General features: G+C 47.2%; 1 protein-coding gene across 1 annotated transcript in view; it reads left to right on the forward strand.

Moving 5' to 3' along the window:
• Positions 1 to 10,674, forward strand: part of LOC139761321 (uncharacterized) — a 118,424-nt gene extending 107,750 nt beyond the window's left edge. Inside the window, exons 5-8 of the mRNA XM_071685379.1 lie at positions 643 to 782; positions 2,065 to 2,189; positions 3,114 to 3,468; positions 7,846 to 10,674. Coding sequence (XP_071541480.1) covers positions 643 to 782; positions 2,065 to 2,189; positions 3,114 to 3,468; positions 7,846 to 7,958 — 733 coding nt within the window. The 3' untranslated portion in view covers positions 7,959 to 10,674. The remainder of the gene's footprint in view (positions 1 to 642; positions 783 to 2,064; positions 2,190 to 3,113; positions 3,469 to 7,845) is intronic.
• The last annotated feature ends 1,259 nt before the right edge of the window (positions 10,675 to 11,933 follow it).

Below are 11,933 nucleotides of genomic sequence, written 5' to 3' on the forward strand. Positions count from 1 at the left end.
ATAAGAAGACATCATTATTCAGTTGGGTTATGAATATTGGAGACAATCCTGGTTGTGTTCGTCTGATGACTCATTCATCGCTATTCGTGACTCACTCATCGCTATTCATGACTCACTCATCGCTATTCATGACTCACTCATCGCTATTCGTGACTCACTCACCGCTATTCATGACTCACTCACCGCTATTCATGACTCACTCATCGCTATTCATGACTCACTCACTGCTATTCATGAGTCACCTTCATCGTCGCTTTGCATGATATACGAATTGTAGATGATTCACTCTGTTAATGATTCGCTGCTGCTACAGACGAGGGTCTATTACTGCTGATGATGAGTCACTGTTACTGATGATATTCACTGCTGCTCATGATGAAGAGTCACTGTTACTGATGATATTCACTGCTGCTGATGATTCACTGTTACTGATGATCTTCACTGTTACTGATGATCTTCACTGTTACTGATGATCTTCACTGTTACTGATGATCTTCACTGTTACTGATGATGTTCACTGTTACTGATGATCTTCACTGTTACTGAAGATGATTCACTGTTACTGATGATGTTCACTGTTACTGATGATCTTCACTGTTACTGCTGTTGATGTTCACTGTTGATGTTCACTGTTCGTGACAGGTTCGTGGCAGTGAACCCTGGGTCAGGAGGGAGATGGGTCTTGAGGCTACACCACGCACGCCCCTCCGACGCCGGCACCTACCTGTGCCAGGTCTCCGTCAGCCCCCCTATATCATCCCCCGTGACGCTTCTGGTCACTGGTGAGTGGCGGGGAGGGAGGGAGGAGGGAGGGAGAGGAGGGAGGAGGGAGGGAGTGAGGGAGAGGAGGGAGGGAGAGGGGGAGAGGAGGGAGGGAGAGGTTTAGAGGAGGGAGGGAGAGGAGGGAGAGAGAGGAGGGAGGGAGAGGGGGAGAGGAGGGAGGGAGAGGAGGGAGGGAGAGGAGGGAGGGAGAGGGGGAGAGGAGGGAGGGAGAGGAGGGAGGGAGAGGAGGGAGAAGAGGGAGAGGAGGGAGAGAGCAGGGAGGGAGGGAGAGGAGGGAGGGAGAGGAGGGAGGGAGAGGGGGAGAGGAGGGAGGGAGAGGAGGGAGGGAGAGCAGGGAGGGAGAGGAGGGAGGGAGGGAGAGTGAGAGGGAGAGAAGGAGGGAGAGGAGGTAGGGAGAGGAGGGAGGGAGGAGGGAGGGAGAGGAGGGAGGGAGAGTGGGGAGGGAGAGGAGGGAGGGAGAGGAGGGAGGGAGAGGAGGGAGGGAGAGGAGTGAGGAAGGGAGAGGAAGGAGGGAAGGAGAGGAGGGAGGGAGAGCAGGGAGGGAGAGGAGGGAGGGAGAGGAGGAGAGGAGGGAGGGAGAGAAGGGAGGGAGAGGAGGGAGAGGAGGGAGAGGAGTGAGGAAGGGAGAGGAAGGAGGGAAGGAGAGGAGGGAGGGAGAGCAGGGAGGGAGAGGAGGGAGGGAGGGAGAGTGGAGAGGAGAGATGAGGAGAGGAGGTAGGGAGAGGAGGGAGGGAGAGGAGGGAGGGAGAGGAGGGAGGGAGAGTGGGGAGGGAGAGAAGGGAGGGAGAGGAGGGAGGGAGAGGGAGGGAGGGAGAGGAGTGAGGAAGGGAGAGGTAGAGGGAAGGAGAGGAGGGGAGGGAGAGCAGGGAGGGAGAGGAGGGAGGGAGAGGGGGACAGGAGGGAGGGAGAGGAGGGAGGGAGGGAGAGGAGGGAGGGACAGGAGGGAGGGTGAGGGTGAGAGAAGGGAGGGAGAGGAGGGAGGGAGGGAGGGAGAGGAAGGAGGGAGAGGAGGGAGAGAAGGGAGGGAGAGGAGGGAGGGAGAGAATCAGGGTGAAAGAACTATCTACAGAGTGAGAAAAATGACAGATATGAAAAAAAGAGAGTTTTAGAGAGAGAGAGAGAGAGAGAGAGAGAGAGAGAGAGAGAGAGAGAGAGAGAGAGAGAGAGAGAGAGAGAGAGAGAGAGAGAGAGAGAGAAAGAGAGAGAGAGAGAGAGAGAGAGAGAAAGAGAGAGAGAGAGAGAGAGAGAGAGACTCACACATCCTCCTCCCTGCATCACCAGAGGCGGTAGCTATGGTCAAGCCTGGTCGTGAGGTCTTCCTGAAGGAGGGGAGTCAAGTGGTGCTTGTGTGTGAGGTGCGTGGCTGCCCATACCCCGCCCTCCCCACCTGGTACCGCGCACGACAGGTACGTACCACGCCCTGCCCACCTGGTACCGCGCACGACAAGTACGTACCCCGCCCTCCCCACCTGGTACCGCGCACGACAGGTACGTACCACGCCCTCCACACCTGGTACCGCGCACGACAGGTACGTACCACGCCCTCCCCACCTGGTACCGCGCACGACAGGTACGTACCACGCCCTCCACACCTGGTACCGCGGACGACAGGTACGTACCACGCCCTCCTCACCTGGTACCGTAGTCTGCAGGTATCTGACCTGTCCTTCCTGTTTGATTAATGCTGACAATTTAACATCATGTCTTAATGAGGAGATGATAAATGAGTAACATGATAATGTTTTATCCACATTTAACAGCTTTATAAATGAGACGTAAGACCATTACTCATTACAGGAGTAAATAAACACTCATGCTCTTTTTTTTTTCTTCTCTTCTTCTGAGGGAAAAATGAATCATTCTCATTAACTCGTTATCAAGTCTCATTAACTCATTATCATTTCCGGGATTTTACCAACACAAACCAACGCTTTGTGCACTGGCTCTGGCCAGACCTGATGTCCACCAGTGATTTCACATAATAAATACGTCATCATCTTAACTACCCTGTCATTATCAGCATAGTTATGAACGCTCGTTAGAGTAGACTGTACTCACCCTTGTGTATAATGATTCTCAAAGTTACTCATGAATAAGTGAGGAAAGTTACTTATGAATAAGTGAGGAAAGTTACTTATGAATAAGTGAGGAAAGTAACTCATGAATAAGTGAGGAAAGTTACTCATGAATAAGTGAGGCTGCCTCATTGATCCACGGACATGAACTGCTGTTGTTCTCCTCATCATGACTCATGTTCAGAACTAAGGTGTTAATATTGTTCGTCCAGGTTGTTATTGTATGTGTTAATGTTGTTCGTCATGTATCGTCAGGTCCAGCAGGGCACAGAATTGTATGAAGGCCAGGTTGAAGGCAGCGCCAGCCCTACAGCCACCACCACCACCACCAGCGACCCGCCACCACACTCCACCACCACCACCACCACCACACAACATCCACACCTGAACCTGAACATCATCAGTTTCACATCAGCGAGACCTTCAACATCTGAACCTGGGCCGGCAGCCCTCACCTCCACGCTGCCCACCACCACACCCACGCCCATCGGCCTCCCCATAGCACGGGTCACCCTCACACGCCCAAAGGCCTCGTCCGCCCATTCTGGTCTTTACACCTGCACTAACACCTGCACAGAGCCTGTCAACCTCACCCTACACGTGTTAACAGGTGAGTAGCATTTGTGTCTACATCATACATCAATGTTCCTGAACTCTAACATAAAGATCCTCACCAGTCTGCCTAACATAAAACATATTACAGCTTTTACATGGGATTCTGTAAACACAGCCTGCAGAATTTATGGAAAGTTTTTGATTAAGATATCTATTGTAGCATTGTTATTGGTGAAGCCTAAATTTACATTAAAGAATTTAAGCAACCTTGGAAGTTATGTAAAATTATCACTAAAAGGGAGAACTAAAATATCCTTGGTATGAAGAGTAGGTTTGGGTTTAACTTTATAAAATGATGTATGTGCCAACTTAAAGGATTTATCAATGAAAGATCCAGGACACTGTAACTTGGATCTAATAGAATATATCTTCTCAAAGACAACATCAATGAATTCCAGAATGAATATATGAACAAACATTGGTAGGTTTCCTGTATATGTTTATGTTTAGCATATAAAGAAAACCCACCTTGACTGAGGCAGTTGAACAAACATTTGTGTTCCCTACAGTAGAACAGAGCAATACAAGGACATATTAGAGACCTGAGAAGCTAATATGGATAATGGTTCATAATATCTCCTCATAATGAGATCATAACATACACAGGATCATTCAGCGTCATTAGGAATGACAAACAGTAATTTCCCTCTGGATATACACATCAAAACCTGATGAATTACATTGGTAATTATGATTCTAAAACTCCCTCACTGATCACTCATTTAATGGAACCTGATAAGGGAGAAATCCGTTATGCGAAAGAGAAAAAGAATGGCCATTAAAAATAGAGAGAGAAAATGTTAATTGACGATGTCACTGAACTTCAAGTGGTTATTTTCCCGACGAGGCAAGCAGATTTGCACGTGCAATTAAGTTGCACTCTAATTCGTATAATAGCCTGACGGCAATTGTTGCCGGAACGCAATTTTACCGGCCTCCAAATTAATATAACCTCTCCTCAGTTTAAGCAAGGCAACGTGGGCGGGCAGCAACAACTTGTGAGAACCGAACATTAATTTGTGAAATTGATGAATGTGGCCATTGAGAGGCCTGCCCCACGTGAGGACCCCGGCCCCATTCTGTGGTGTACCACTGGGGAGGTCTGCCCCATGTGAGGACTCCGGCCCCATCCTGTGGTGTACCACTGGGGAGGTCTGCCCCGTGTGAGGAACCGGCCTCATCCTTTGGTGTACCACTGGGGAGGTCTGCCCCGCGGGGGGACCCGGCCCTATCCTGTGGTAGTGGCGATCTCGACCCAGCATAGTGATCGAACCACTGATGTGCCACTGAATTCCTGGCTGTGTAACCTGCCGGCCTTACAACGGTTACTGCCAGACAAAGCGCACAGTGGTTGGTCTGTACAGATTGGTGCTGGACGGCGGGACTCAAGTGTGATGTTGGGATTTAAATAACTTTGTTAAGTACTGGCACCACCTGATGATGAGGTGGATTGTCTCCACGAAACATGTCGTGCCACATGTATAGAAAAATTACATGTTAAATATAATTGTATGAACTACTGAAATGCGATTGACAAAAAGGATATATGTGTCAGAGGCGGAGGGAACGAGAAGACCAAACTGGAGGTGGAAGAATGGAGTGAAAAAGATTTTGATTCACTGAAACCACTGCTCCCTTTCCACATCCAGGCCCCACACAACTTTCCATGGTTTGCCCCAGACGCTTCACATGCCCTGGTACAACATCCATTCGCAGCACGTCGACCCCGGTATACCACATCGTTCCAATTCGCTATATTTCTTGCACGCCTTTCACCCTCCTGCATATTCAGGCCCCAGTCGCTCAAAATCTTTTTCATTTCATCTTTCCACCTCCATTTTCGTCTCCCACTTCTCTTTCCCTCCACCTCTGACACATATATCCTCTTGGTCAATCTTTCCTCACTCATTCTATCCATGTGACCAAACCATTTCAAAACACCCTCTTCTGCTCTCTCAACCACACTCTTTTTAGTACAGCACATCTCTCTTACCCTGTTATTACTTACTCGATCAAACCACCTCACACCACATATTGTCCTCCACCTCATTTCCAACACATATATCCTCCTCCGCACAACTCTATCTAGAGCCCACGCCTCGCAACCATACAACATTGTTAGAACCACTATTCCCTCAAACATACCAATTTTTGCTTTCCGAGATAATGTTCTCGCCTTCCACACATTTATCAACGCTCCCAGAACTTTCGCCCCCTCCCTGTGGCTCGCTTCCGCTTCCATAGTTCCATCCGCTGTCAAATCCAATCCCAGATATCTAAAACACTTCACTTCCTCCAGTTTTTCTCCATTCAAACTTACCTCTCAATTAACTTGTCCCTCAACCCTACTGTACCTAATAACCTTGCTCTTATTCACATTTACTCTCAGCTTTCTTCTTTCACACACTTTACCAAACTCAGTCACCAGCTTCTGCAGTTTCTCACTCTAATCAGCCACCAGCGCTGTATCATCAGCGAACAACAACTGACTCACCAAGCTCTCTCATCCACCACAGACTGCATACTTGCCTCTTTCTAAAACTCTTGCATTCACCTCCCTAACAACCCCATCCATAAACGAATTAAATAACCATGGAGACATCACGCACCTGTGCCGCAAACCAACATTCACTGAGAACCAATCACTTTCCTCTCTTCTTACACGTACTCATGCCTTACATCCTCGATAAAAACTTTTCACTGCTTCTAACAACTTGCCTCCCACACCATACATTCTTAATACCTTCCACAGAGCATCTCTATCAACTTTATCACATGCCTTCTCCAGATCCATAAATACTACATACAAATCCATTTGCTTTTCACATACATTTTGCAAAGCAAACACCTGATCCACATCCTCTACCACTTCTGAAACCACACTGCTCTTCCCCAATCTCGTGCTCTGGACATGCCGTCACCCTTTCAATCAATACCCTCTCATATAATTTCCCAGGAACACTCAACAGACTTATACCTCTGTAATTGAGCACTCATCTTTATCCCCTTTACCTTTGTACAATGGCACTATGCATGCATTCCGCCAATCCTTAGGCACCTCACCATGAGTCATACATACATCAAATATCCTTACCAACCAGTCAACAACACAGTCCCCCCTTTTTTTAGTAAATTCCACTGCAATACCATCCAAACCTGCTGCCTTGCCGGCTTTCATCTTCCACAAAGCTTTTACTACCTCTTCTCTGTTTACCAAATCATTTTCCCTAATCCTCTCACTTCGCACACCACCTCGACCAAAACACCCTATATCTGCCACTCTATCATCTAACACATTCAACAAACCTTCAAAATACTCAATCCATCTCCTCACATCACCACTACTTGTTATCACCTCCCCTTTAGCCCCCTTCACCGATGTTCCTATTTGTTCTCTTTTCTTACGCACTTTATTTATCTCCTTCCAAAACATTTTTTTTCTTAAAATTTATGATACTCTCTCACCCCAACTCTCTTTTGCCCTCTTTTTCGCCTCTTGCACCTTCAGGGACCTCCTGTCTCTTTCTTTTATACATCTCCCAGTCATTTGCACTATTTCCCTGCAAAAATCGTCCAAACGCCTGTCTCTTCTCTCTCACTATCTTACTTCTTCGTCCCACCTCTCAATACCCTTTCTAATCTGGCCACATCCCACGCTTCTCATGCCACAAGCATCTTTTGCGCAAGCCATCACTGCTTCCCTAAATACATCCCATTCCTCCCCCACTCCCCTTACGTCCTTTGCTCTCACCTTTTTCCATTCTGCACTCAGTCTCTCCTGGTACTTCCTCACACAAGTCTCCTCCCCAACATTCTCTCTTCTTTTCTGAAAACCTCTACAAATCTTCACCTTCGTGTTCACAAGATAATGATCAGACATCCCTCCAGTTGCACCTCTCAGCACATTAACATCCAAAAGTCTCTCTTTCGAGTGTAAGAAAGTAATAGATTGATATGGGCAAAACTGAAAGTGAATGGAGAGAGATGGGTGATTATTGGTGCATATGCACCTGGGCATGAGAAGAAAGATCATGAGAGGCAAGTGTTTTGGGAGCAGCTGAGTGAGTGTGTTAGTAGTTTTGATGCACGAGACCGGGTTATAGTGATGGGTGATTTGAATGCAAAGGTGAGTAATGTGGCAGTTGAGGGAATAATTGGTGTACATGGGGTGTTCAGTGTGGCAAATGGAAATGGTGAAGAGCTTGTTGATTTGTGTGCTGAAAAAGGACTGGTGATTGGGAATACCTGTTTTAAAAAGAGAGATATACACATGTATACTAATACATAAGTATACGTATGGATCTGCAGACACGTATACTAACATTTTATTCCCTTTAATCAAACTGTTGATCAACTGTTCCGGTAATTTCAGGTGATGAGGAAACAGCAGCCATGCAACACCTGAGCGGGTCCCTGAAGCTCCTCCCTGCAGGGTGTGTCAGGCTCGTGGTAGCGTCTCTCGCGTGGTGCAAACTGATGTCCTGAGAAAGCAGGTGGCAGCACTCGCCAGACACAAGACTCACCGTGAAATAGAACACCTGGTGACTGATGGCAACCCTGGGGAGGGGTGGTGTGTAAACATCGGACAGGATGTGATAACAAGACGAGAGAGAGAGAGAGAGAGAGAGAGAGAGAGAGAGAGAGAGAGAGAGAGAGAGAGAGAGAGAGAGAGAGAGAGAGAGAGAGAGAGAGAGACCGCTAAAGTGGAGAGACCAAGACTGAAAACCCCTCAACGGATAAATAGAAAACGGCTGGAGGGTTGAGAGAACACCAGAGTTAAAAACAGGAGCGGAGCGGATTGTCGAGAACAGGAGGAGAGATACAGTTGAGGAGTTGCACGGGAGACTACGAGAATGATGTCATTACCCGGAGTTTTCGCCATTAATTCCTCATTATCCCGCCATCACATATGACTGACTCCAACTTCCCGATGTGGTGAACGCTGTAATGTGAAGGTAATGAGGCACAATCATTCACAACAGACGGATGATCGTGTCTGCTGAACCAACAGACGGATGATCGTGTCTGCTGAACCAACAGACGGATGATCGTGTTCTGCTGAACTAACAGACGGATGATCGTGTTCTGCTGAACCAACAGAAGCTGAGGAGGATGTGTGATGAACTGATGGTCATCTATGGTGGTTGCTAACTGGAAAGATCCCGGGATACATGGGGATGTCTGATGGTCTAATGGTTGTGGCTGGGACACAGGGAAGGCTGAGGACCCATTTGTGGGTATGATAATGGCTAATGGCTTACTATAACACGACGGCAGTGATTCACGCGTCACTGCAAGAAGCGGTATTGCCTTACGAGTCAATGAAATGATGATACTAACATCTTAGCAAGCACTGAAGATGATGGTAATGTCTGATGAGAGACGGAATGGTGACATTAAATGCTAATGAGCCACTACAGAGATGACGGTATAGGCATCTGTGACCCAACACCTGACGTGACTCTACTAAACATCTGTCACCTTTGTGGTTTTTGAACACTGGGTCACACAAGTGTGTGACGACCTCGTCAAACCCCGTCTTCAAACACCTGTTGTCTCCCTTGGCACCTGGCAACTCGCTACTCTCACCTGTTGACAGCTGTCTGACATTTACTGTCCTCCTCAACACCTGCAGCTGATTCTCCTAATCCTCAACACCTGCAGCTGATTCTCCTAATCCTCAACACCTGCAGCTGATTCTCCTAATCCTCAACACCTGCAGCTGATTCTCCTAATCCTCAACACCTGCAGCTGATCCTCCTAATCCTCAACACCTGCAGATGATTCTCCTAATCCTCAACACCTGCAGATGATTCTCCTAATCCTCAACACCTGCAGCTGATTCTCCTAATCCTCAACACCTGCAGATGATTCTCCTAATCCTCAACACCTGCAGATGATTCTCCTAATCCTCAACACCTGCAGATGATTCTACAACCAGCAAACGCACAACCAGATGCTGTCTACGTCTTCTGGCACAACCTCCCGACACCTGCCCATTTCTATGGATCTTAGCAACTAAGTGAACGAACACCTGCGAGCCAGCTATATTATCTGACAGTTGACGACTTGGTTATGTTGAAACAATAAGAAAAACAAGTATGAGACACTGGCTACCCAAAGATAACAGTGCATCAGTGTATAAAAACAGTGTATATAGATAATATATATATATATATATATATATATATATATATATATATATATATATATATATATATATATATATATATATATATATATATATATAAACTGTGACATTATAGAACAGCTTCTCCTATAATTTTGTCAAAATGTATGATTTCTCACGAGTAGTGTTAAGGTATAATAAGGAAGAGGTGAACAGCGAGAAGGAACATATCTGGGGATGTGGAAGACAACAACAGTGTCTTCAAGAACAGGAGGAAGTGGAGAAGAAGCGTTCTGCACCACCAGGGTATAGGCACACACACACACACATACTCACACACACACCCTGGCTGTGCCATCATGACCCGCCCACTGGGCGTGACCCTATGACATCAGAGAAGACTTCATGACATCAGCCATGACGCCAGGGACATCTACTATGATGTCACATCTCTGTTCTTAATATGGCTTTCATGGTCATGATGTTACGGGGTTAGACAAAGGAACTTACAGTGACCATGATGTTAGGGAGGGGCTAGGGAAGGGAAAGTAAAAGCTAAATATGATGTCATCCTAGTCATGTGATGGGAAATTAAAAGGCTCTGCCAGTACGGGACATTTAGGATATCTAAAAGGCCTCAAAATGAAGGATTTCAACCTCATTTTTTCCCCTTTGATTATGTAGATGAAATATGTGACTCAGACATCTGGAGGATCTGTTAAGAAAGAGAAACTTCCTAGTTCATGTCATCAAATAAATGGGATATACAAGCAAATGATGAATGCAGAACCACTCTCACACACACACACACACACACACACACACACACACACACACACACATATATGCTTCCACGTCACCTGATGGTGTATGTATGTACTGAGTGGAGAACTGGAGGAGTCCAGGTCACAATATAATATGTTCGTTTGAGAATTATGTGTTGCTTAGAAACCCATGTCGTTAGAACTGTTAAGGTAAGAGAGATGTATTATGGCTCTTCGGTAAGTATATAAGAAGAAGGAAAATTGCATGACTTTGTGTAAGATCTTTTCACAGTAAATATAAATAAAACGAGGAATTGGTTGTTTGTTGACAATCCTTACGCGGTGTAAGTGGTCAAACATCTGTGTATTTACGTAGTCACACATCAGTGTACGTGGTCACACACCTGTGTACGTGGTCACACATCAGTGTACGTGGTCACACACCTGTGTACGTGGTCACACACCTGTGTACGTGGTCACACACCTGTGTATGTACGTGGTCACACACCTGTGTATGTACGTGGTCACACACCTGTGTACGTGGTCACACACCTGTGTATGTACGTGGTCACACACCTGTGTACGTGGTCACACACCTGTGTATGTACGTGGTCACACACCTGTGTACGTGGTCACACACCTGTGTACGTGGTCACACACCTGTGTACGTGGTCACACACCTGTGTACGTGGTCACACACCTGTGTACGTGGTCACACACCTGTGTACGTGGTCACACACCTGTGTACGTGGTCACACACCTGTGTACGTGGTCACACACCTGTGTACGTGGTCACACACCTGTGTACGTGGTCACACACCTGTGTACGTGGTCACACACCTGTGTATGTACGTGGTCACACACCTGTGTACGTGGTCACACACCTGTGTATGTACGTGGTCACACACCTGTGTATGTACGTGGTCACACACCTGTGTATGTACGTGGTCACACACCTGTGTATGTACGTGGTCACACACCTGTGTATGTACGTGGTCACACACCTGTGTACGTGGTCACACACCTGTGTATGTACGTGGTCACACACCTGTGTATGTACGTGGTCACACACCTGTGTACGTGGTCACACACCTGTGTATGTACGTGGTCACACACCTGTGTATGTACGTGGTCACACACCTGTGTATGTACGTGGTCACACACCTGTGTATGTACGTGGTCACACACCTGTGTACGTGGTCACACACCTGTGTATGTACGTGGTCACACACCTGTGTATGTACGTGGTCACACACCTGTGTATGTACGTGGTCACACACCTGTGTACGTGGTCACACACCTGTGTACGTGGTCACACACCTGTGTACGTGGTCACACACCTGTGTACGTGGTCACACACCTGTGTACGTGGTCACACACCTGTGTACACACCTGTGTACGTGGTCACACACCTGTGTACGTGGTCACACACCTGTGTATGTACGTGGTCACACACCTGTGTACGTGGTCACACACCTGTGTACGTGGTCACACACCTGTGTACGTGGTCACACACCTGTGTATGTACGTGGTCACACACCTGTGTATGTACGTGGTCACACACCT

This window comes from Panulirus ornatus, chromosome 40, assembly GCF_036320965.1.
Source record: "Panulirus ornatus isolate Po-2019 chromosome 40, ASM3632096v1, whole genome shotgun sequence".
In the NCBI taxonomy this organism is placed as follows: Eukaryota; Metazoa; Arthropoda; class Malacostraca; order Decapoda; family Palinuridae; genus Panulirus; species Panulirus ornatus.